The sequence below is a fragment of the Homalodisca vitripennis genome, chromosome X (genome assembly GCF_021130785.1).
Source record: "Homalodisca vitripennis isolate AUS2020 chromosome X, UT_GWSS_2.1, whole genome shotgun sequence".
Lineage (NCBI taxonomy): Eukaryota > Metazoa > Arthropoda > Insecta > Hemiptera > Cicadellidae > Homalodisca > Homalodisca vitripennis.
In genome coordinates this window covers 90,479,155-90,506,475 of record NC_060215.1, presented here as the reverse complement: position 1 = coordinate 90,506,475, position 27,321 = coordinate 90,479,155, and the positions used below count along the sequence as shown (strand labels likewise).

At 34.0% G+C, this 27,321-nt stretch overlaps 1 protein-coding gene across 2 annotated transcripts in view; it reads left to right on the top strand.

The window, feature by feature from the left end:
- Positions 1-27,321, top strand: part of LOC124369338 (disks large-associated protein 4-like) — a 79,553-nt gene that overhangs the window by 30,773 nt on the left and 21,459 nt on the right. For both annotated transcript variants that reach the window (XM_046827307.1, XM_046827308.1), the window contains exons 6-8: positions 18,303-18,367; positions 23,450-23,592; positions 26,688-26,827. In XM_046827307.1, coding sequence (XP_046683263.1) covers positions 18,303-18,367; positions 23,450-23,592; positions 26,688-26,827 — 348 coding nt within the window. The remainder of the gene's footprint in view (positions 1-18,302; positions 18,368-23,449; positions 23,593-26,687; positions 26,828-27,321) is intronic.

The window sequence follows — 27,321 nt, the reverse complement described above, 5'->3', positions numbered from 1 at the left end:
CTGTGTTCCTTCTACGGTTTGACAATGAGCCAATCTTGTGTAAAATGATTCGACAGAGTTGCCTAACATTTCTTCAGTTATCAAAGCAATCTCCTCTATAATCCTGTTTCTTAGGTCTTCCAAATTATGAGGCTTTCTTCTATAAACATTGGATTTTAAATGACCCCATAGGAAATAATCGATTGGTGACAAATCCGGAGATCTTGGAGGCCATTCGATTTCTCCTCTTCGGCCAATCCATTTATGAGGAAACCTTAAATCCAAATACTCTCTTACCTGTCTCCCATAATGGGGTGGAGCACCATCCTGCTGAAACCATACATTATCAAAGTATTCTCCTGATGCAATTTGAATATCTGGGATTATTTCATTTTGGAGCATATTGTAGTAAAGTTCGGCATTTAAATTTCCATTGATGAAAAAGGGTCCAACAATTTTGTTACCTAAAATTCCACACCATACGTTCAGTTTTTGTGGTTGCTGTGAATGGGACTCAGTAATCCAATGTGGGTTTTCACTAGCCCAGTAACGGCAATTGTGCCTGTTAACATTGCCATTTAGGAAAAAAGTTGCCTCATCAGAAAATAGTATGTTGGTCAGAAAATCTCTATTGTCATCACATTTGCGCATCACAAGTTCACAAAACTCAACTCTTCTGTCGTAATTATCCTCACTTAACTGTTGGACTAAATGAACTTTAAATGGTTTGTATTTATTAATTTTCAAAATCTTACTCACAGACATAGGGTGCATATCATGTTGCTGTGCAGCTTTTCTGAGCGATGTATGTGGGTCTTCAATAAATGTTTGCAAAACATCTAGTGCATGTTCTTCATCTGTTGCAGATTGTATCCTACCCGACTTTGGCCGATTACGTACACTCCCTGTCATTTCAAAACGCTTAATAGTTTTTGATATTGTTGAAACACTTATGGGATTCCTTTCTGGGAAAGTGTCATTAAACAAATTACAAACTTCCCGATAAGATCTTTGACGATCGCCATATCCTCGCATCATCAACAGAGTAATTCGTTCTCTTTCAGACAATTCCATTAAAATGCCAAATAAAAACTGAACTACTGTAATTAGATAACTTGTTGACAGCAATGCTTCAGAGACACTGATTAACTCGACAGGAATGATATGACCTTTGTCCATTTGTAATTCCCAAGCTTAGACCTGTCTAGTGAAAGCTCCATGCTCAACAAACTGAAACCTGTAGACCAGATGATTAATAACACAATAATGTTTCTCATAGGCTAGTGACCTTTGTCTCTTTAAACCTTCCTGCTGACTGGAAAACACCAAGTACAGATTCATAAGTAATCAGAGAAAGTGACTCATAAGTTTTATTCATTGTAATAAAAACTGGTAAATTTGTACTAATGAAACCAGCTTAAAAATAAATTGTTTATTTTATTTTAATTGAACATTTAAAAAATGCTAAAAAATTAGTGTAACACATTTTGTGGCAAGAACCATGTTAAAATTACATTGTTGAACATCAGTAAATTTTCAATACTAAAAATGCTCTATTTTCTGATAGAATAATTCCTTTGAGATGCGGTTTGTGGCATTCAATTCAGTAAGCTATTACCTTTAAAATTATGTATCACAAGGTATAGGCTTCCATTAAGAATATTCACGATACCCTCGGCAGGACGTCCCCCGTTGGTGTGACATAACAAAACATTGTTCCAAAAAGTAGATGCCCAATCTCTATCACGATTGTAAGAGGTTTCAAATTTATATTTAAATTATTAAAGGATATATTTGGGTGTTTCCAGACATAATATACACCCTATATATATATATATATATATATATATATATATATATATATATATATATATATATATTATATATATCCAGTCATTATAATATAATAGCTAGTGATTTTGGTCATAGTAATTAATAATAATCTATTTATCACTTTATCTCACCATTATACATATTATCTGATTGAAGTTGGTCAAAGTGCTTAGTAATATAATAATAATCATGCTTAATAAAAATATCTGTTTATGTGTTAATATAATCTGTTAATCAGTTTATCTAGTTCCTATATAGCTGTATATATGTAATGACGATTGATTCTGGAGAAAATAACTAAACAATCCTGTTTTACCTAACCTAACCTGTCTCGTCCATGGTCCTTTTTCCTGTGAGTGAAGTAAAGGTACCCCGTATCATGCAGGGTCTGAGATCAAAAAAGTCCAGTGACATCAACAAGTATATATGGTTATTCTAGGGGTGCATCAAGCATTTTTTTACACCAATCATAAAATTGATTCATTTCTTATTTGCACAAGGCGTCTTTCACTCGGCATTGAAGATGACCAAAGTCACTTGAATTTTCAAAAAAGACCATCTTTACATAGCAAGCAATTACCGCCCAATTTAATTCTCTGTGTTTTTAACAAAATTTTTTTAACAGATTATCTTAACTAGCTTGAACAATTTATTAACAATTCTATATCCTGAACAGTTCAGGTTTAGGAAATACAAGTTGAAAATCGGGCATGGAGAGGCAGGAACATATTTGTATACTCCAAAGCTTTTGATTGAGTGTATCACGTGATATTGTTGCATCAGGTATAGACAAGTGGTATTTGGGGACTGTCACTCGAATGGCTCTTGTCTTATTTGAAATACATAGAGCATTGTGTGCAGATTGCAGACGCTCTGTCAGACAAGGTCAAAATGCCGTATGGTATCCTTCAAGGAACAATATTAGGGACAATCCTTTTCCTAATTTACGTCATCAGATTGAACTAATCATCCAGAATGGAAAAGTGATTCAATATGCTGAGGATATAACTCTGCATCAGATCAAAATCAAAACTCAATCTCAAAGTAAAGTCATTCATTGAGTTTAACTCATGCATTGATCATTTCTTTATAATCAATTTAAAAATAAACCGTTCAGAATCAAATGTTATGGACTTTCGCCTTCTGCAACAACAAGAGCAAGGTGGTGGTGGATGACATTTTTCTAGAAGAAGCTGAATCCACTAAGTTCCTTAGACTGTACCTTGATTGAAAGCTGACTTGGGACAATCACATTGAAAGCTTTTGCTCTAAGGTTGCCTCAGACATTTATGTACTGTGAAACCTTGCAAAATTTTGTTCTACAAATGCATTAAGAATGGCCTATGATCTGATACATCCAAATTTGTTTTAGAACTTAAGTTTGTAGGGAAGCTGTTTCAAATACAAACTTGAAATCATTTTAAATCTCAAAAACAAACTGTCAGAATTTTTGTTTAATTGAACCTTGGGAGTCATAAAAAGAGGTCTAGAGAGCCTGGATAACTGACTTCATCCTGTCTCTCTATATTCCTGAGGAAATCCTGTTCTGTTGACTCAAATGTGAGATGGTATAGGTCAGGGATGTACATCAGGTGCAGGACAGGGATGTACATCAGGTACAGGACAGGAATATCCGTCAGTACGGAATAAGAGGCAAGGAAAATTTTCGAATCGAGCAACACATAACAGCTTTTGAACACTTGCTATCACAAGTTGGTCTCAGACCAATCAATAGGCTCCCCAATTGTATCAAACATCTGAATAATCCATGAAACAACTGAATGAACCCAACCCAATGTAATCTAACCTAACTCTCCCACTTGACAAGGGCGCTGTCAAGTGATTTCCCCCACCAATCTGAAATTATTACTTTGCCCAACTTGAGTTAGCTATTCTTCATAATGTCTGGTCAAAGTGATTATTTTCCTGTTAATATTATAACTTTAACCAAATCGTGTGAGCTATTTGGCTGAGCTTTAACGAAGCCTATTATCAATGGGGTGGAAAAATTTTGTTTCTGTCTGTCTGTCCGCACTATATGTTAAAAATGAACTGAAGGCAACGAGAAAATAGCAGTATAATATTAACTCAATACACCCACAAGAGATTCAGACATGTGACATATCTACACATGTAGCTAAACTATGGTAAAACAAGTTTTAATAAAAGCCAACACAGAAAATATTACTTTGTAGTGACTTGGTGTATAGACTTATTTTATTTTTACACAGATATGAAATCTAATATAATGAACAAAAATCTGAATGTATCATGTGGCAACATATGTTGAGAAAAATTTCATATGTAGACTCTACAAAAATTAGTTCTAGATGCATCATTTTTGTGTCGACTTCTTTTTTGTATGATTGTCTCTTCATCTATCTGTCCTAGGACATCTCGAGAATGAAATGAGATAGATTTGAAATATTGCATGCAACTTTAGCAAAGCCTGTTATGACACATGGTATGGTGTACTTCTACCGTGTATGTGTGTTGAGTGGTTAAAGTAATTAGTTTATCACTTTTACTATTGAATTTGTTCATTACATATAATAACGAGACATTATACATGATAACTGATTAATGACAATAGCTGTAATATATTTATACACTAACTCTGAAGTCATAAGCTATCGTACAACAATGGTCATATATGTTGGGTTTCCCAACTGTTTTTACTTTAAAATGTATGGTGATAGAAAGTTAGAAAAAGCACATTTACAAAAACTGTTTTATGTTTTAAAATAAATGACTTGTTGTAGCCATACTAGAATAACAGCACTTACGTATTGCAAATATATGTGAAAAATTGAAAGCTTTTTATTACATTATTAGTCACTTAATTTAGAAAATACAATAGGAATAAATAGACTGTGATAAGAATTGTAATAGCATTGGTAAAAAAAATAAAAAAAAACTGTTTTAATGAATAAAAAGAAAACCATAAAAATAATACTCTGACTATTTGAAAACTTGAACTAACTTAACTAAACCAACTGAACTTTTTATTCAATAGAAGCAATTTATTTGCTTTTCCCAACCAATTTTCTTGATTAACGTATTCTTATCACTGTAATGTTTTATTTACTTTAAATTGTAGCTGCATGTATGTTTTATTTGTCCAATATGTATTATGAAAGTACAAATAAACAGTATATATATATATATATATATATATATATATATATATATAATACATATGTATGTATATACTGTGTCGGAGCAAGACTCTTGGCACTCAAGCGTATTGTTGCATCGTCTCGTAGTGAGATCCCTGGCATTCAAAGGGTTAAATAAATATCCCACTCATATGTCCAATTGGCATTGGAAAAGGTTTTGTGGAAGTAAGACTCGTCCCTGATTTGTAGAATAAAATAGAATTTATTTATTCATTTTGTACCGATTGTATTAAATTGTAATTCTGGGGTAACTGGATTACCGGTGGAAGGAGTAGGCCCAGAAGAATGATAAGGACTGGACAGTACAAAAGAGACTGCTATCAGCGAGGCGCGCATCGCAGATGGCAGTGTTTGATAACAAAATTGAGAGGTGGGGTGAGGTAGACGTGCCGTACCTCCCGTCTCAGTTGATCGGAAGTAGTAATAACGAGTAGTCTTTGAAAGTGCTTAGAGTTAATTTTTTGTTAATCGTCATCGAACCTGCAGGTAAGTGAACTTTTTAACTGGAGTCCAGTCAATATTCATTCTTAGTTATTTTGAATAATTTTGGGGAAATAAATATTGTAAAAACTAAATTTAAGGGGAATTTAGGAACTTGTCCTTTTGATCTGTGCAATATAAAACTTGTTGGTGCAGTGAGCACATATATATAAAATTTTATGTAAAAATAATAAAAGAGTTTTGTGGTTGTTACAGATGCTTTCAGCAATAAAAAAATTCTAACACTGAAAAGAAGTAATATTTAAAGTAAAGTAAAGAAAATTAGTAACAAAATAAAATTGAATTTTGAAGATAAATTGAAATGAAGAATTGCCAGATCAGATTAGAGTGTGAAAGTTTTGAATTTTGAAAATTGAATAAAAGACAAGCTGTAAGAACTTTGTACATTTTTGGAGTGACGAATATATTACAAGTTTGAATTTAAAAGTTATCAATAAGTTTTAATTTTAATTTTAAAACCAGTAATTATTTTCAAGAAGAAGTTTTATTTTAATTTGAACTTTATTTATTTCAGAAGATTTTCTTTTCCTTTTTGAACCTTCACAAAAATTTAAATTTCAAAGCTAACCCCTCATGAGCCAGTAATACAATATGATATATAACAATGCATTAAATCTCGTCATCAATAAAAACATGCATGTGCTATAAGAGAAGATACCATGTTTTGGGTACCAAATTTTCCTTGTCTGGACTTATGCTAGTTTTCATATTTTATACATGACTTGTGTCGATGCTCATGTAAGCTTTATGACAGTAAACGTATTCTTATTCTTATTCTGATAAGCATGCAAAGTAAAACATATCATGCATAAATCTCAAGTCAGGCTATACTAAGTTAAGCATAAATTAGAACTACAGAACCAACTAAAAAAGGTATACGTAGCTTGTTTAATTTAGATATATTAGCTTAACATCGGAGAAATTTATGTTTATTGTATCTACCTCAAAGAATTTATTTAATTTATAAAAAGGGTTAGCAAGCAACAATCCGCGTGCTGAGCACTCACAGGCAACCTATTTAAAATTGTTATACTCATAGCCTTAGTTGGCTACTTTAGCTAGCTTAGAGAAAGGTCTAAAAATTTTAGTTTTTTCTTGTGCTATGCACTTGAGTTTTTAGCGTTAAATGCGGTAGTTTGACTTTGACATGATGGAAGCAAAGGAAAATGTACATATTTACAATTGTTAAAACACTCTCTTGAACAAACAAAAGTCTACAGTGTGATCTGTAGTTGGCTCCAGCAAACAATCTGACAAGCTTTCTTCTGAATAAGAAATATACTGTCCATGCCACTTGCAATACTGCATAAAAGGAGGCCATATGTAAAAATACTCTGAAATAGTGCAAAATACACCATTTTCAGGTAGTTGGATATGAGTGGTTTAGGATGCCTCATCAAATATATGACTATTTAATCTCTTCAACATAAACTCAACCTGAGTATGCCATGCTAACTTAGTATCAATAAATACACCAAGTAGTTTTACACAAGAACTACATGTGCATCGTGTGTGGAATCTTTCAGTGAAAAATTAATTTGCTGGGTGTTTTTAATGTTTAAATAAAGCATATTGGCTCTGTACCATTTTTCAACCTCATTCACCAGAATAGTTGCAGGAATTTTACTGGGGATCATAAATGTTACATCGTCAGTGCATATTATTGTTTTATATTTAACATTTACATTGAGATTAAGATTTAAATATTATCAAAAACAACAGTGGACTCAATACTGACTCCTGTGCACTTCAAAGAGAACCTCAACAAAGCCTGAAAAATTTCCTTTTCGCGTCCAATAATATTATAGATGCAGTTTAGTAAACAGATTGTTATGATCTTTTGAGAGGTGGTATGTGAAACCTGAGTCTTTTCTCTTGTAGTAAGGGATCTTGCATGATAGATAGATGTGGTGCAGATATAATATACCACATTAATTCTCTTAGTAGGGACTCAAGGTCTTATTTTAGGAGAAGTTGTATTACAGGGAACCATGGCAATGGAGTTGGCTTTAGAGAATTACTAATTGTTCTCATAGCACTAAGTAATTGAACATCAATCAATCTCTTTCACATTGGCATTATTTAACTACACGGGAGTGCAGTACTCAGCAGTGAAATATACTAGGGACAAGACAGATGTGTGCAAAGCTATTGCATTGGCTTCCCATTTAGCACTAACTAAGTTCTGTATTATGCTTGTCCTAGTTCTGACTTTTGCTGTGTTTTTTGTTTGTGACTTTTAAAAGTAATAGATCACTGTTGACAGCTGGAGTCTTCTGCGATCTGTCCAAACGCTTTTGACTTTTTTGACCACAAACTCATGTTACAGAAGCTGAGTGTTGTTTGAATAAAAAACAAACCTTTAAGTATATTTGAATTTTATTTATCAAATAGGTTTCAAAGAACAATTATAACCGAAAATTATATTAAGTTTAAATAAAAATGGCAAAAGTTTGTATATGGTAATCCACAAGGCTTCATTGTAGGTCCTACCCTTTTTCTGATTTATATAAATGATCTTCCAGATGAAATTGAAAGGTGCTTCACCTTATTTCCAGATGACACTGACGTTCTCATAACAGAAAATTCCTTAACAAATCTGAGATTATTTATTAATAATAAATTAGAAGAGCGTACAAATTGGTTTTATAATAATGGCCTTGTTCTGAACAAATAAAAATCTAGTATAATACATTTTAAGGCTAGGAAAAATGCTGATATTAATTTAAGTCAGAAGAAGTGTGAAACAGTTAACACTCGGTAAATTTTTAGGACTAAACATTGATGAAAACTTGAATTGGAATTTACGTGTAGGTCAATTATTAAATAAATTAAGTAATTTTAGATTTACGCTTAATGTTTAACTTAATACAGTATCAATTGATATATAAAAAGTAGTTTATAATGCTCACATACAATCCATTTTGACATATGGCGTTAATGTTTGGGGAACCTTCCTTAATTTAAACAAAAGTGAGTTGGGAGCTGATTACAGGATGAGGATGACCTGTCATTCACTGTCCCGGAAGTTAAACATTTTTACACTATCATCTTTGTATATATGTAACATTTTAAAATCTGTTTATAAAATCCAAAGTTACTACCTAAGTTTTAATACTCAATATTCACACAATACTCATCAAATTAATTTGTTCAATATTCCAATTTATAATTTATATTTGTTTGAAAGGAGTCCAATGTACATGGGCATAAAGTTGTTTAATCAAATCCCAATTTTTTTCTAAAGTCGCTATGAGAAACATTATCATGAAGCTATCAAAGAACTGAATTTGGATAAAAGCCTACTATACTACTGATATGTTAGTTGATCACTTTAATTAAACCTTAATATGTGTGTCAACTTTAATTATTTCAAATATTTGTGCCAACCTGTTCTGTTTTTTTGTCCATGTAATATAAACATACAAGGTGTGATTGGAAAGTTTTAAGAATGGATCCGCTACTGCTTACTGGTTTGGTAGGCAGGTACACGGAGGGTGGGGAGTGAGTCATTGCCTTGTCCTCGAACGTCCTCTGACAGGAAACTGTGTTTTATTTATTCAGTTTGTTGTGGCAGCTGGTTGAGTGTGGGTCTGTTAGTGCTTGTTGCCGGATTCTGTCTGCGTTAAAATGGACGTAAAAACAGAGCAACGAGTTTGTGTGAAATTTTGTTTTAAAACCGGGAAATCAGCTTCTGAGACTTACAAAATATTAAAAACAGCTTTTGGAGATAACTGTGTCCGCCAGTAAAATGTTTATGTCTGGTTCAACCGATTTAAAAAATGGAATCATTTGAAGATTAACCACGGCCCGGCCGTCCTTCCACCTCAAAAACGAATGAGAGTGTTGTGAAACTTCACGACTTAGTTCGCTCTGATTGTAGACTTACAATTAGTGAGATGGCTGTGAACTTAATTTAAGTTTCTATGCCGTTCAGTCAATTTTAATTTAAAATCTGAACATGCATTAAGTGTCCGCAAAATTCGTTCCAAAAGTGTTGTTAAGTGACTAGAGACAACACCTACTGGAAGAGTGCCAAGAACTGATTAATCGGATTACAAATGACCTAGAATCAGAATCAGATCTTATTCACCATTAAATAATATTTCTATAACAATAGGTTTCGTCATTGGTACATAAAAGTACTAAAACTAGTTTAAAATATCTAAACAATAAGAATTTAAAAATTCATCTGTATTGTAAAAGGCTTTAGAAATAAGCTACTTAGAAGTAGTAATGTTAAACTTATTAATAGGCTGTTAACTAACTAACATTGGTAACTTGTAAACATCTTAACACACTCAATGCGGCGCGGTCGGATCCGGCCGCGCCAGTGCGGAGCGGCCGGATCCGGCCTCCTCTACTACTCTGTTCGTTGTAGCCAGTGCGAGCTCAGCTTTTGCTCAGAGACGGTGAATTTTTGTCAGCGTGGTGCGTAGCCATTATAGTACTGCAAAAAAATTACAGTTTTCGCATTGGACATTTTAAAATTCAATCTATGTGTGTGTAATCCTAGTGTATGTTTTGACTGTGTGTTGTGATTATTGTACAGTTATTAGTGAATAAAAATAGATACAGTGTGAATGAACAAACTTCAATTAGGTTAGGTCTGTATGGAGTTTTAGCGGGACTTTCAGTGCGCTGTAGGGAGGGGGAGCGTGAGCCGGGCCAGGTTGTGCAACATTGTATAACTGTTTTTCTCGTATTTTGTGCCCTGACTGAGTGTTGGTATTTTGTTAGAATGGCATCCACTTCCAGAAATATTGACACTGATAATAATTCTGATAACAGTGACTTTGGAAATGATACTGACGAAACAAGTGCAGGTGAAAATAGCGATAACTCAGACGCTGAGGACAAAACCAGAGTCTATAACCCAGTTTGGTCTCCTAACACTGCAGGTCTGCGTGAGTTTCCCTTTACGGAGGAAAATCGGCTAAAAGTTCCTGTACCAGGTAACAACAAACCTATCGATTGGTTTTTTTTAATGTTTGATACAATTCTTTTGGAGAACATCGTGAAAGAAACAAATAGATATGCCAGAGAAGTATTTTTTAGACCAAATCTGCAGCCCAAATCCCGCATCAACAACTGGCGCAAAGATCTCACTGTGCAAGAACTAAAGATATTTATCGGAATTCTTTTTCACATGGGCACTGTACGTGTAAATAGGATAAACGACTACTGGAAAACAAGCCGATTTTTTAATTTTGGTGTGGTAAGAGAGCAGATGAGCCGTGACCGATTTCTGCTTATTCTAAGGTGCCTCCATTTTGCAGACAATGCCAAGAGTACTGACGACGGACTATATAAAGTTAGACTACTGATAGACTATTTTAATTCCAAGATGGATGCCTTGTATTATCCTTGCCGAGAGCTTTCCCTTGACGAAGGCATGATCCTCTGGAGAGGAAGACTCGTTTTCCGACAGTATATCAAAGGAAAACGTCATAAGTACGGGATCAAGGTATATTCTCTATGTGAGCCCCATGGATTAGCATTAAGATTGACAATCTACACAGGCTCGGATGGTGAGCTATCAGGCCATGGACATGCGACAAAAGTAGTACTTCATCTAATGAGGGGAAAACTAAACAATGGCCATGCTCTCTTTATGGATAACTACTATAACAGTTTTCCTCTGGCATCAGAACTTCTGTCTCAGAAAACGTACTGCACTGGTACATTGCGGCTTGATAGAAAATATTTACCACACGAGGTGAAGAATGCAAAACTAAAGAAAGGAGAGACAATCGCAGCATATGCGGAAGGGGTAATGGTAGCAAAATGGAAGGACCGAAGAGTTGTTGCATACCTCTCAACAGAGTTTGAAAATACAATGGCAGTATCGACCAAAAGAAGGCAAGTACAGAGAGAAAAGCCCTTGCCAATATTGCAGTACAATGCAAATATGAAAGGGGTAGACAGAAATGACCAACTCATGTCTTATTACCCAATGGAACACAAGTCATTGAGGTGGTACAAGAAAGTGTTCATACACTTTATCCAGATGCTAATGGTCAATGCATATAAACTTCATAATTTTGCCAATGAGGACTCAAATCTTAGTTTGTATGACTTTCGCCTTGAAGTAGTAGGGGCCCTCCTTCCTGAAAAACAGCAAGCAGTTCCGGTCCGCCCCCCGAGAAATCCGACGCATGTGCTATCAAAGACCAACAAAAGAGATGCTAAAGGGAGTCATATCAGGGTCCGCTGTAGAGTATGCCTCGAGGAAGGAAGAAAATATTCCAAGTCAATATATTTTTGTGCTCAGTGCCCTGGCGAACCAGCCTTGTGCCCAGTTGGGTGCTACGAAAAATACCATGCACCAAAATAAAGAAGAACGTGTCCGAAGGCCTTGTAAATAGTGTATAAATGTGTATATAAAATATTTAGTGATAGTTATAGTAAAAGTGTAAATAAAACACGTTTTCAAACAGTGTATGCAAAAAACTGCCAAAGTCATGCGCGCCATGTCCCGTGCGGGTGCTGCGCGGCCGGATCCGACCGCTCACTTCTGACGTCACAACCAACAAGCCAAAAGCACTTGAGAGGCTGAAAACTTCATATTGAGGCTTCTATACGTCTATGGTAAGTAATCACAGTACAATAAATTTTCAGCACCGCTAAAAGTATTAATATTTTTTTTCAGCAGTCAATGTGTTAAACTGTTGGTTATCTTAAAATTAGTCGACATCAGGCCTGTATATCCATCATAAAAATGTCTGTATAATGCAACTTTTCCTTCCATACCATGTCATGAGCTGGGGGTAGATTAATAAAGGCAGCAGATGATTTCATTTTCCTTTTGTAGACATTCTCAATGAAAGATGTTAGTGCAAGTACTTCGTCGCAACAGTTTCTCTCAGGCCTAAAGCCAGCTTGTTTTGCTGGAATATACTGATTGAGAACTCCAAAAATACAGTTGTACAGGGTGACACAGAATAACGAGAATTTTTGTAACGCGTCGTGGCAGCCGTGAGCGGGTGGCAGCACTGCGGGACAGTGACAGTGACCAAGTAAACAAGCCGCTATTACAGTAGCCATGGACCAGTGGAATGGGCAACAGCGTGCGTTAGCTATAAAAATGTTTTATAAAAACTGTGATAGTTTGAAAGCTGCCCAGATTGAGTTCGGACGTTTTTACAACTTAGGACGTCATAATTCTGTTCCGTCAAAACATGCCATTAGAAGTTGGATTAATAATTTTGAAGAGAGTGGATCACCTTTAAAGAAGAAACCAACAGGACAACCAAGAAGTGCTCGTACTGCACAGAACATTGATGTTGTACGCCGATCTGTATTGAGGAGTCCACGCCATTCGATTCGTAAGCAAGCAGCTGCGGTTGAAATGTCCTGTGAGAGTGTTCATAGAATTCTTCATTTAGAATTAAAATTTCACCCCTACAAGCTGCAGATAGTGCAACAGTTGAAGGAAAATGATTACCAGTCGCGATTGCAACTCTGCCAACAAATGTTAACACACATAAACAATGAAGATGAATTTTTAAGCAAGTTGTGGATGTCAGATGAGGCCCACTTTCATCTCACCGGTTATGTTAACAAGCAGAACTACCGATACTGGGCAGACAGAAATCCTAATGAACTTCATGAGCGCCCTTTACACGCTAATAAGGTTACAGTATGGTGTGCTGTTTCATTACATGGGATCATTGGACCTTATTTTTTTGAGGATGAACGGGGGATTGCAGTAACTGTCAATTCTAATCGTTACGTGGAAATGTTACGTTTCGTTACACCTGAATTGAACAATTTTCCAGACGTTCAAGAATCCTGGTTTCAACAGGATGGTGCGACATCATACACTGCACGACAGTCAATGGAAGCTGTGCGAGTATTGTTTGGTAACCGTGTCATTTCAAGATTCGGTAACGTTTCCTGGCCCCCTAGATCGCCAGATTTGACCGTGTGCGATTTCTTTTTGTGGGGCTACCTCAAAACTAAAGTGTTCACAACTCGACCAAGAACTGTAAATGAGTTAAAACAGAGAATTTGGGATGAAGTTAACAGTATTCCAGTTGAGATGTTGCAGCGGACAATGAGGAATCTCCACCGCAGATTTCAAGAATGCATTCGTAGACGAGGATGCCACCTAAAGGATGTTGTTTTTAAAGAATCCTAAATTCCTTCAGTGTTTCATAAATGGCAAGTTTTGATGTTTTATTTAATACAAATAAAACCATTTTCTTCCATCACTCTTATTTTTTAGATTTTTTTTTTTAAATTCCATGTCACCCTGTAGATAAGTGTTTCCAACAGCTTGTAGCATACACTCAAGAGAACTAGAGGGCGGTAACTATATACCTGTTCAGCTGATTTTCTGCCTTCAACACAGCTGTTATTTTAGACCTTTATAATACTTTAGGCAAGAAGCCACCACCCTCTTACTTTAGGACCAGAATGTTTTGACAATTCAGGCAATATTTAATCTATATCTGTAGCTTTACTTGTTTGTATGTAAAGTGTTAATATCAACATCAAGTCCTTCATGGGTGAAAGGCCTGGAGATTTCAAGAGTAGTTTGATGTGATCTTTTAATTTCATTTTTTAGCACCTTCTTATTGAGCTTAAGCCCTGCAAATACATCTCATGGCTCCTAGTAGCTTGTTACATCCCTCCTCAGCAGCCTCCCTCCAAATACAATAGTTTGTTACAGTCAATAGAGGCGCTAATGTCAACGGGGCGAAGATTCAATGAGGTGGTTGTCGTGGGTGATTTCAACCTTCCCGGGATTGATTGGAATGAGTTGTCAACTGGAACACATTCCCCAGCGTCAAGAGTGGTACGGTCACTGATGGACTTGTTTCAGCTTTACCAAATCTATAAGAGCAGAGACGTCATGTTGGACCTGATTCTGAGTTCTAATAAAGATATTACTGTATCACTGGAGAGTGATAATCTTTTGCCAGTTGAAGAGAGACACCACTCACCCTTATCCTTTGTGATCCACTACCGTCATATCAACCAATCTCATTTACTCAACACATATATGATCTGAAAAGGTGTAACCTTATGAATGTTCATCGCTCATTGTTAACTACTGACTTTCATGCAATACTGTCCAACTCAGACCTTAACAGGGCAACAAATTCCTTTATCTCTACAATTTCCAACATAGTGAAGGCTAACTCGCCAGTAAGAAGAATTGGCTACTCTCCGTTTCCTAAATGGTTTTCACCTTATTTAAAGAACTTAATAATAACAAAAAATGTTTACATAAATAATACAAGCACTTTCCGTCAGCATCTAATTATTCCAGATTTGATAACATAAGAGCAAGGTGTAGGGTCTTAGCTGCCTGGGATTATCGCCAGCTGAATTATTATGAAGTTGGAATTCCCAACAATTTCCGTTTATTTTGGAGTCATGTCAATTCCACAAGAAAATCTTCGTCTGTGCCCTCTCAGATTGTTCACAATGGAGTCGTTGCTGAGGAGCCTCTTGCGATGTGTGAAGCATTTAAGGACTTCTTCTCCTCTGTTTTCACGAAGCCCACAGGGGTTTTTGTTCCAAGCGGATATGACACTCTCGGAGATGGAGTTGCTTATGAGTTCACCCCTGAAGAAGTATTGGAGAAGCTTAGAAACCTTGATGACAAAAAGGGCTGGGGCCCTGATGAGATTCCACCAGGTGTACTTAAGTACAGCAGAAGCATCTTGGCCATTCCAGTTTGCCACATATTTAATACTTCACTTGCGATGGGAATTTTTCCTGAGGCGTTCAAAGCAGCCTACGTGGTCCCCATTCATAAATCAGGACCTACTGACATCGCCTCAAATTACAGGCCCATTTCTATCCTCTCAGCTTTATCCAAAGTTTTTGAGGATCTATTTCTTGATCGAATAAGATTTAGGATTGCTCAGTTAACCTGTCCTCAGCAACACGGCTTCTCACCAGGAAGGTCGACTTTATCAAACTTAATGTTACTTCAGACTCAGGTGCAAAGTGCATTTGCTAACAGTAAACAGCTAGATACAATATATTTAGATTTTTCCAAGGCCTTTGGCACTGTTGAACATGCCTTTTTACTCAAAAAAATCTCTGCACTTGGTTTCGATAACATTTCAATTCGTTGGCTGTCGAGTTACCTTTCCGAGCGCAGGCTTGCAGTGAAGTTTGCTGGCTCAATATCCTCTGAGTTTATCTCACTTTCTGGTGTTCCCCAGGGCTCTATCATTGGACCTTATCTCTTCGCACTCTTCATAAACGATCTTCCTCTGAATATCAACAGTGACTGCCTAATGTTTGCGGACGATGTCAAGTTATTCTCACAAATTACTCATGTTGCGGACTGTGAATCACTTCAAGATAGTCTTCATGGCGTCTATGAATGGTGCTTAACAAACAAAATGTCACTAAACGCCAAGAAATGTCAAGCCATATCATTCTACAATGATACACGTTGCACTTCGCCTATGATATACAATTATTTGTTACAAGGAGAAACCATCGCTAGAGTGAGTGAAGGGAGAGATCTGGGAATTACTCTGACACAGAATTTTAGCCCTGAGGCTCACGTTCATAATATCTGCTCGAAGGCAAACTGAATGCTTGGTTTTATCTCCCCTTTTTTTAAACATATAACAAATATGGTTGCCCTGAGGACTATATACTGTGCCCTGGTACGCCAAATTCTGGAATATGGATCGACTGTTTGGAATCCACACCAAAAATACCTTTGTGATGATCTTGAACAAGTCCAGCGTCATTTCATTCGTTTGGTGGGTGTAAGATATGGATACCAATACCAATAAGTACCAATTGATGATCTATACTCCAAACTTGAACTAGAACATCTTGAGACTCGCAGGACTGTAGCCGACTTAGTGGTTCTCCACAAGTTGGTGAACGGTGAGATGGTTTGCCCAGACGTCCTTCAACTCCTCAATTTCAAGACACCATCCAGCACTCGTTCCAATGACCTCTTCATCAGGCAACACTATGGGACAAACTATGCAGCAAACAGCACGGTGGCACGCCTGCAGAGGGCCGGCAACAACCTGCCTATAACTGTCGACCTGTTCCACGATGGTGTGAGAACATTGAAGTGGAAAGTGAAAGGTGCAGTGCTACCAACTTAAATGCCTCCACTTAATTTCTATCATATTACACCATCAGTTTTTGTTGTCTTTCGCTGCTAACTTGCTGCCTACATACATTTATTCATATTCTCTGTTTATTGTACGCCATAGTTTATCTTATAACTATTGTTATTTTTACTGTTGCTGTTTTTGAAACATTGTTATGAATATTCTTATTATATTATGTTATTTCTGTTATTATGTTATTTCTATTGTTATAGTTTATTTATTGTTGCGGTCTTTCATGATGGTATTGTTACAGTTTTAAAACATTTATATATATATATATATATATATATATATATATTCTTGTTACATATCATGCCTTGCAATAGTGTATTATGTTAATATCATTTTTCAGCCTTTCACATGTTTTGTTGTAGAGTCTCTTGTTTAGGTTAAGTTGTTATAATAGTTAAGTATATGGATCTTGAATGTAAAAATGGAGAGTATGTCCGTTGGAAATAAATAAATTAATTAATTAAACTTGTAGAAAACTTGCCTATCGAATTTCAATTTATTTTATCTAGAACAAAGAACAGGAACACATGTATATTGTTCTGTTACTTGCAAAACCAGGGGAGAATATCCTAGGAGCTTATTTTTGAGCCCAAAGGACATCAGAGAACAGGAGTCCTCAAATGTTATTGGTTTCGGCAAAAGCCTCAGTATTTGAGGGTTTAAAATTAAGCAAAGAAGGTGCATAGGTCCTTTCAGGACTATGTGCAGAGCCTAAGGCTCTTTCCTTCATTGAAAAGCCTTACAACTACTATTAGTAAAATTCATGTTTTTTTTTTTTTTTTTTTTTTTTTTTTTTTTTTTTTTTTTTTTGAAAGGCCATTTTTATTTGGCATCACCAAGTGATCTCATCTGTAGGTTAGCTGTGTTAGAATGTCCAGTGGTGTAAAATTCTTGCTCTATCCTGGTTTTGTATTCTTTTCTGTACCTTCTTGTTATGTGTGTTTTTTTTTAGCTGTAGACAAGACAAACCGTGTGGATTAATCATAATTCTTAGCTGATACAGGAATGAATCCAATATACTCCTTCTACATAGATAGAAAGGTTTGCCAATCTGCTTTACCAAAATGTCACTAAGTACAAGGGAGAGATTTTAACTTAAGAATATGTATTCCGACTGATAGAATAACAGGTTTATGTTGGAAATTAGTAAATGTACTAAGAATCTCATTGATCGCTGGCATTGGCTTGGATGATTGATTACTCATCAATAGAAACATAAATCTGGTAAGTAACCTAGATGCCAACGAGCTGACCAAAATGTAGGGTGGTCATTTGCATCGAACACTAAGGAAGGGTTGTTATTTAAAGCCCATTCAGTAAGATTTGTGCCATTCTCGTAATCCGTAGAGTAATTCCATTGGCTGTTAAGACTGTTATATCATCAACAAATATTAGGGAAAGCAGGTGGCCTAGCAATAAAGGACATCAGACTTTGGGTTTGAGTTAAGAAGAAGTTGAAAGAGCCGTCTCTTTAAGAATCTTTCAACATACTTAATTTTTCATTTAAGAAACCCAAACTTGGCTAGCATAACGAAACATAGCCCGTTTAATTGCATGATAAAAAGAACATTTTGCACCTAAAGGAATGTTATAGTTACTAGTTAATTTATTCCACTCAAAGTTTATGGCTAATTTTCAGTAACATTTTTTCATTTCTGAGCCTTAAAGTCTTATGATGTGTTTACAGAAGTGGCAACAGTTCCTTTTATCGCTGTGAGACCCGAGAAGTTTCTTCTTCAGTCTACCACTCAGGTAATACATTAATGATTTATTATTTTAGATTAAAATACTATAACCAGTGTGGTACATAAATTTTATGTCTTTTAAGTGTAAAAATATAAATGGGTTTGAAATTTACTATCAGAATCAGTGTGGTGAATAAAGTACTTAAAACACAAGATGGCTTAGAAGTGTATGTATCAGTTTAACTTGTAATAACAAAGTTATTTATTTACATCATTTTTAACACTTGTCAAATGTATGCTATGAAGTACAACTTTAACATGTGAAGAACAATACAAAGAAAAATGTGCTAAAACCAAGGAATACAATTTTAATATGTACAAAAATACAGAGTCATATGCATTAAAACTGGAAATACAAGTTTTCCGTATAAAATTGTAAAAATACCAAAACAACATGGAAATAATAACAAAATTTTTTATTGATTATTAATCTTAAAAATATGTTATCTATCTTCATGTCTGTCATCCCTGTTGGATTGTGTCATTGAATTATATATTGTTTTTTGTGGCTGTTAAGTAAACCTCATCCCTTCTTACTTCTTTAACCCTTTGAGGACGAGGCATCAAAACCTTTCTGCACTAAATTTTTATAGATTAAAGAATAGAGAGTTTTCTATTCTTTGTTTAAAGTTTGTTATTGATGATGGAAGGTTTGAGATGATAACAGGATTTTGGACATTTGCCATCGTTATATGTTACAAAAGGTATAACACACTGTTTTGAGGATTTGAATACTGTGCAGTGATGCCTGGACTAGACTCTAAGTAGCTTTCTGTATGTTTGAATTCTTTTCTTTATTGTCTTATATTAATTCTCCCCCACCTGACTAAAAGGTAATTCCAATTATTTGATAAAGCCTTCTGAAACCACACCACTTACATACACCCCTTTCAAGACACAGTATATGAGCCGAGTCTTCGTTAGAAGAAGATAAGTTCTTTTTTCATGTCTTCTAAGTTATCAAAATCTAAGCTCTTCTTATGGCAATTCTGTGATAAATTTGAATCTGATTAATTGTTGCATTATTGAGTCGACTGCAGTCTCCAATTGATATTCCATTCGTGAGCACTTTGTTGCACAACTTTCTTAGCCGGCTCCTCAGATGCTTCTGCATGTGACAATATACCCATTTTCGATAAGGACTTAGGGATAGATTGCTAGAAAATATCTATAACACCAACTTCTATTTTTCAAAACTCCATAAAAAATTTGCTGCACTATCGTATGTTCATTTTTTAGTTTGTATTTATATCTGCAGTATATATATATACAGGGTGTCCAAAAAGTCCCGGGTCGGTTGAATATTTTAACTTTACTAACCCAAAACTGTTTACAATTTAATGAGTTATTCAAATGACCCTCAAACACCTCAAGAAACACCTCATGTCCATTTTTTAATGTTAGGAAAGTTAAAGTCAAAAATCTCATCAGTGTATTTTGTTACATTAACCTAAGTTGCAAACTCTAGCTATCTTTGAACGGCTGTCATTTTTGACTCGGTCATCCGTTTGAGGTCGGGTTTGCGGCTTTGTACTCTACTAATAAAGACCTTTAATTTGATATGCATATCAACCTATGCTTACATTTAAGATTTTCTTCTGACTCCTAGCGGGCCGCCCCCCTGAGAAAGTAGCGGATGACTGAATATGTGATAAAATAGATTTTTATGTCCAGTAACTTTGTGTAAGGTTTTGTAGCTCTATTTTAAATATTTTGAAAAATATTCAACCGACCCGGGACTTTTTCGACCCAAACTCTTGCCATCTTTGAACGGCTGCCATTTGTGACTCGGTTATCCGTTTGAGGTCGGGTTTGTGGCTCTGTACTCTACTAATATAGACCTTTAATTTGATATGCATATCAACCTATGCTTACATTTAAGATTTTCTTCTGACTCCTAGCGGGCCCCCCCTGAGGAAGTAGCGGATGACTGAATATGTGATAAAATAGATTTTTATGTCCAGTAACTTTGTGTAAGGTTTTGTAGCTCTATTTAAAATATTTTGAAAAATATTTAACCGACCCGGGACTTTTTGGACACCCTGTATATATATATATATATTTACCAACAATGCTTTATGTTTTTGCTGTTCACCATTCAGTGAAGTATGGCCTCTACGTTGCTTAAACCCATTTCAATTATTGTTAAATCTCTATCATATTAATTTATGATATACTTCCTTCAACAGTGTCTTTTATAAATAATGAGTATACCTTCTTAGCAGTTCTACAAAGAAGACTGCTATGATATTTGAAAGCAGATAATGGAAGGTTCATTACCACACAAAAGGTTCTTACAGGGGGAGCAAGGGATAAGCTGGATACCTCAAAGTCTCATTAAAATATATTTAATGCATTGCAGCATTGTGTTCATATGCTCAAGATATTGTATTGTCCTTACAGATTATGATTTTTTTGTGTTATTTGCCCATAACTTTTGCTAGAAATGGCATAGAGATGTGTTTTTAGTGTCATTGTGTTTCTATTGAATAGACCTTTAAAATTATATGTCACAGGGGTTGCAATTTGAAAATTTAAAGTTACACTCTTCTACCTCCCTTTGAAAAGGGGGTGAAATTCTTTTTACCCTCCAAAAAATCCAAAATAGTTATCTAATAAGTATGGTGAAGGTTGCACATTGATATTCCAATCTGTTTGGAATATATCTAGGTGTATCAGGACTTAATTTACACCCTCAGATGTAATGGGTTGTTTGCCCATAACTTTTACTAGGATCATCGTAGAGAGGTTCATGTCATTGTGTTTCTTTTGAATTTACCTTTCAAATGACATGTTACAAAATAGGGGTTTGCAATTTGAAAATTTAAAGTGTTCTTCTGTTTAAAAGGGGGGGAGGGGAATATTTTTACCCTTCAAAAAGTCCAAAAAAGTACTTTAATAGGTATGGTGAAGATTTTATGTCTATCTCAATCCACTTGTGATATATCCAGGCTTATCAGGACTTAATTTACACCCTGTAGTTGCAAAAGAGCTTTATTTCCCTTTAATTTAAGGCAACACTGTTATTGATTTTCAATGTAGCCATGTCAATGTAAATAGTGAAATTAATAATATTTATTCGGTTTTAAGATTATTGTATAGTGATTTTTATAACGATGATATGAGACTCACTAAAGAATACAGAATATTCCAGAGTGCTTTTGAAAGATTGGTTACATCTCCACATTTAATAAAAGTAGGCACTTGGGCAAAATTGTTACATATACTATGAATTTAATGCACTTCATCAGTATGGGTGTGAATATACTATAACACTAAGTTTAGTATTTATTATGTGACATCAAATTAAAAAAAAAGTGAATACTAAAAAAGTTTAGTTAAAAACAATAGTTTTTGTATACAGGGTAAACTATTTTTTATTACAAAGCCCAATTAGTATTGAACTTGATAAAAATCATTAATTTTGATTCATAAAGAAGGATGTAATCATTTTCTTCGTGACATCTATTCTGAAAATGCTTTGGCATTTTTCAGAAGTGTCTTAAAAAAGGTTGGCTTTTTTAACACATCATAAAGAAAAGAGTCGGCCTTAAAAGTTGTAACAAACAATCCTCCAAAGTTTGTTTTATTTTATGTTCATTATTAACAATAAGATGTTTCTTTGTTTTAAGTTTGTTTTTGACAAAGGAAGAATTGTGAAGGAAACAGGACTTTTCTGGAAATTTGCCACCGTTCAGTGATACAAAAAATCAGTAATACTATGTTTTGAGATCTGCAATCTGATCTCTTCTTCAGGTTAATAACTAACCTAACACATATTTACAAACTGCGTTAAAATAAACAAATCATACCAGAGCGTTATGACACACGTAAGTCAGGAATCACAACCACCATGTTGTGTGTCAACTTGACTAACTCTAAAATATGCACTTAATTAAAACTGAACTACCGAATACAGGCACAATAGGACTGTATTCTCCGACCAACCACCTATGACTGACTTATGCGTGTCACAACGCTCTAATATGATTTGATTATGGGTGCTCTTATGCCCTTTGTATTTACTCATGGCAGTAGCACCTTAAATTTCACAAATCTGCCGGGGAATGTCTGTCTGTAGGAGACAAGTTTATAACCAACAAGAACCATATCACTGACCAAACCTCAGACGGGATAGGCTTCTTAAATAACCCTGAATATTTTTAAAAACATAGAATAGACCATACAGATTAGCTACAAAGCTGCAACTGAACACAGATGTACCCAACGAATGTTGAGACACAACGCAAACGCTTCATTCAAGCAGATAAACGAGTTAATAGTTTTGAAGTGTATCATTCTTATAGGAAAAAAATTAAGATTCTGGTGACATGTTTTAAAAAGAAAATGTGTGTTATATAATTTGTTATTATGATGAACTAGTAATACAACAAAATGATTTCAAATGTTTATCCTACATAGAAATATTTTATATTTGATTCTAAATATTTGAAGTTATGATTGTATTCAAATAATAATGTATTACACTTATTAAACTTAATATTTTTCAAGGGAATTGTCTTTTAAAACCAAGAGTTAACTTTTGATTTATGTACAGCGGTTAAAAGCAATTTGACCTAGTACATGATTTTAATAACTTTCTTGTTGAAGCTAATTAGAACTCTAAATTATGTTACAGTAGTTAAGTTTATAAACAACTTCCATAGTTTAAAAGAAAGTTATAGGAATTACTTTTAATCTAATAGATAATTATTAATGTTGTAGGATATTTAGAACATTTATGAAAAGTAAATTTTGAAATTGTCTTATGTATATATTGAAGGACATTTTCTTGACATATTGACAAATTATTAGTCAATATACATACAGTTAGTCTCAACTGAATCTTTTCAAAATATATCATTATATTACATTATCCTAAATTTTCATAATAAGAATAATTAAATTTTTAAACTAATTTGGATTGTATTAACATGTTGTAATGAGAAGCATACTATAGATCATTTATGTTACCTCACTTTTATACTAACAAACCTTGTGTGATCAAAATAGAAAAACATTCCTTTAAATGAACTCTTCAAAACGTTTAGGCAGGAAAAATAGATTATACTTGTATACTTTATTTCAGAATCAGTAACATCACAGAATAAAGAAGTCCCTGCGCAAGCTTCTTCATTTATCCTCCAACGGGTTGAAAGACTGTATGGTCCCGGAGCTCTGGCTCAGGGTTTCTACACGCGTAGGTCCCTGAATGCTTCACCCCTCCCCCAGGTAAGCTAATTTACAATGTCTGTGATAGCTTCTATAAGATCTTATGTTATATTTATTATGAATTAATGAATAAAATCTAATATACATGATAAAAATGTTCCAAAGTTGATAAGAACTTGCAAATAAATAAATAAATAAATTTCCCAGATTTATTACATTTAAAAAGTATTGACAAAAGATACAATAAATCTAGGAATCCTGTGCCTTTTAAGTAATGCTTTACAATCAACAGTTTGATTACTATTTCTTGAACAAAATAGTCAAAATCCACCTTCCTCCAAAACTCAAATTTTCCTAATGAATTGTATAGGAGTAATAAGTGATTAAATCCCAAACTGTTTTGGTAAAGTAATTGTCAGAGTTTTAAGGATGGAAACAATTTTATCAGAATTTTGAATCTTGCAGTCATGTTCATGACTGTTCATGCATGTACGACAGTTTTAGTGGCTAAGTCCTTATTATTATTAATGGGGGAAACACTTTTACACTGGTGAGTAGAATTTGCACCCACTAAAGGCCCAGGCATACCTCTCAAGACTGTTTTCATCATTCTTCAAGAGGGTGTAAACTTGGTACTTGCTTTAGAAACCAGAAAACCATTTTTACATAAGTGTATTTATATATCTGTTGTCTAAATCCTCTAAATAATTGTTTTTAACATAAAAACTTTCTAAGAATAGATGTATAAAAAATGATCTTATTGGCAATATACTGTGTACACGCGGTAGGCCTACCGTCCGTATGTCCTTATTTGTTTCGTATGTTTGTACTTTGTTAATATTAATTTAAAACAACCCTATGTGGAGCATTAAAAAAAATTTTTATCCACCTGATGATGAAACGATTGTTTTGAAACATGTAGTCAAAATATATTTTGGAACTGTTTGACAAGGTATAGTATCATATTATTAGTTCACATTTAATTGAATTACTTTTTTATTTATTAGTTTCTACTTCTAAAAATATGTCCAATTGATTTTGAGAAAATAAATATCCCAAATTACCAAACAGAAATTAATAAACTTTACTAGATAAAAATATTATTACCATCATAAAGAAAATACAGAAGTTTTTTCACACTATTTCTCTTTGATTAGAAGCCAAACATTACTGAACCAATTCTTAGATTATCTTGTAGGATAATCTTTTTGAAGCAACTAAACGTACCTCTAAATAATATTGGTGTTAAACTTTTAAAGCGCAGATTATATATAATCATATGAGTTTCTATCACTTAAAAACCTCAGTATTAAAATTAATTGTTAATTTTTTATTTAAAAAGAGTTAAATTTCTTGATTAACAGTACTTGTAAACAGTAATGAATTATGAGTATTTGAAAAAAGTAATAAACCTAGAAATCATTATTTGTGTCAAAATAGTAATAGCTGTTGTTTATTGTGTTTACTGATTGTTATGTAATTATATTAATAGGTTGTTATATGTTTTATTTGCAAATTGCAATTTGTTCCCAATCAAATGATTTTTTTAGCTTTTATATGTATAAACTGTTCTGATATTGTAACAATAATAAAAGGAAGGTGTTGTTTCAACATGAAAACTGGAGTAACATTCCAGTCTTTTCAAGAAATGTTTCATTGCTGTTACCAATCATAACCTGGTCAGCCTTGAATCTCTTATCTTTTTCTCAGGCACAATATTATACAAGTTTGTTCCAATTCTTCTGCAATGGTTGTAAGTTGTTTCTTTTCTTGTATTACTTGAAAATTTATATTGATTATATTGTAACTAGAAATATTGAAAGAAAATTAAAATTCTGCACAAAGAATTTGTAGAAATAGCTCAAAATTAACCACTTTATTTTAGCATAACAGAATAATATATATTTTTATAGTTAAAAAACAATTCTTAGAGCTTATTATTACTTTGATAAAGACACTTATTCAAACAAGATAAAAACAGGCTTTATAAAATTTTAAGTAACATTCAGTTTTATGTAATTGTATGAGCAATATGCTGCTGTACAATTTGAAGTATTTTTGTTGAACCCTTTATGAATGTAAATGAATTAAGAAACTTTGAAAATTACAATATATTTTGTTGATGTTTATGTCATTAGAATTTGCACATGAATGTAACCTAAACTGGTTATGATTAAAAATAAATCATGTATCCAGTCATAGTAGTCTAGTTAATTGATTGTTAAAAGTGACAGTATGGTGGGTTTTATTAACAAACAAAAACTTTTGTCATATTTTATAAGGTTTCTTTTTGTATACAACTAAAATATTATTTTAGTATACAGAGATATTAATTTAGTATAAAAGTGTATGCTAAGTGGGATTTCTTCATAATCCTTCTTCTTGTGTTCCCTAAAAAGACTAAAATTACTCTTTCAGAAAATCTTATATGTAATTTACCAATTTTAGAAGTCAATATCCTAAATCAATATTTAGAAACCATTTCTAATGCAACCAAGTATAAATTAATTCTTTATTCCGAAAGTCCCTGAATGCATGTGCAAGATTTTACTGTATAATTTTACTAGTAATTCTTTTCTCTTTTTGCTAATAGTTTATTATAAAATGTAAACATTGAATAATGATCTGATTATTATATTATTGATAGAAGTGGATTTAAACTTTTTGATTTTAAAGTTAAAAAATTATATATAGTACTAAGTTACTGTATATACTAAGTTACTAACTATGAACTCCTTGGTTCATAAAAATATTCACAAGAGATCGCTTTGAGAGTCAATTGAGCTTTTTCATGTGGTACACCTGGGTATGATCCTTGCCAAAAATTTCATTTATTTCAAGACCATTGTAACAGACTGTATATTTGATTATCAGGACCACTGACATCTTTCAAGTGATGAAAATTAATTGGCATCAGGTCACAAACACAATTGATGCATTACCTCTCAAATAAATACTGCCACAGAGGGGTGTCAAACTCTGGGTCAAGTGTGATTCAATCAGTAATTATGTTTTGGCCGTGTTTTGTTGGGTAAACACTACAGAGAATAAAAAATAAATAAAAAGACAAGGTATAGACTATGTTGTTGTGAATAAGTTACTGTTTTTTCTGTAACTAACTGTGAAAGGGATTTTATTGGTAATGTTTTTTGTAGAAGGAAGCTCAAGAAGAAGTGATCACGGAAACCACCAAGGAGTCTGCCTTGCCCGTCTTAAGGTTTCTCAGGCCTGAATTTCGTGCTCAGTTAACTCTAGCCAAAAGGAAATCTGGTTCCCCAGTTTGCTCACCAAACAGGTAATCCCAATATTCATAATTTACAGTTTTTTTTTTTTAATTTATCCACAGGTACTAAGAACCTACAAGGGATCCTATCCCACTCACTACCCACTTTGACCTAGGAAGGAAAACAATATATAGTAAAGGTACGATTTCAGTGGAACATATTGTCTGGCCCGATCACTTAACCAACATACCGACAAGGTGAAAAAAACACAAGAAAAAGGCTGATAAAGACTGCACTGATAAAACACACAAGAGGTAGTTGATGCAAAAATCGTTGTTTAAAAGAATGTTTTATAAGAAATTTAAATCAGGTAACCTCGAATCTTAATTAGTTGAAGTTTCAATCACCTAAAAATGTCTTTAGGGTTTAGCCTTTTTTGTGTTTAGGTATGACAAAAGAAGACATCAAAGGACATGAATTAAAAATCTTGGTTTTAAAATCAGAACAATGTGTAAGGTGAATTAGTAGATTATATTATTTCATTGAGTCTTTGTTTAGTATCTTC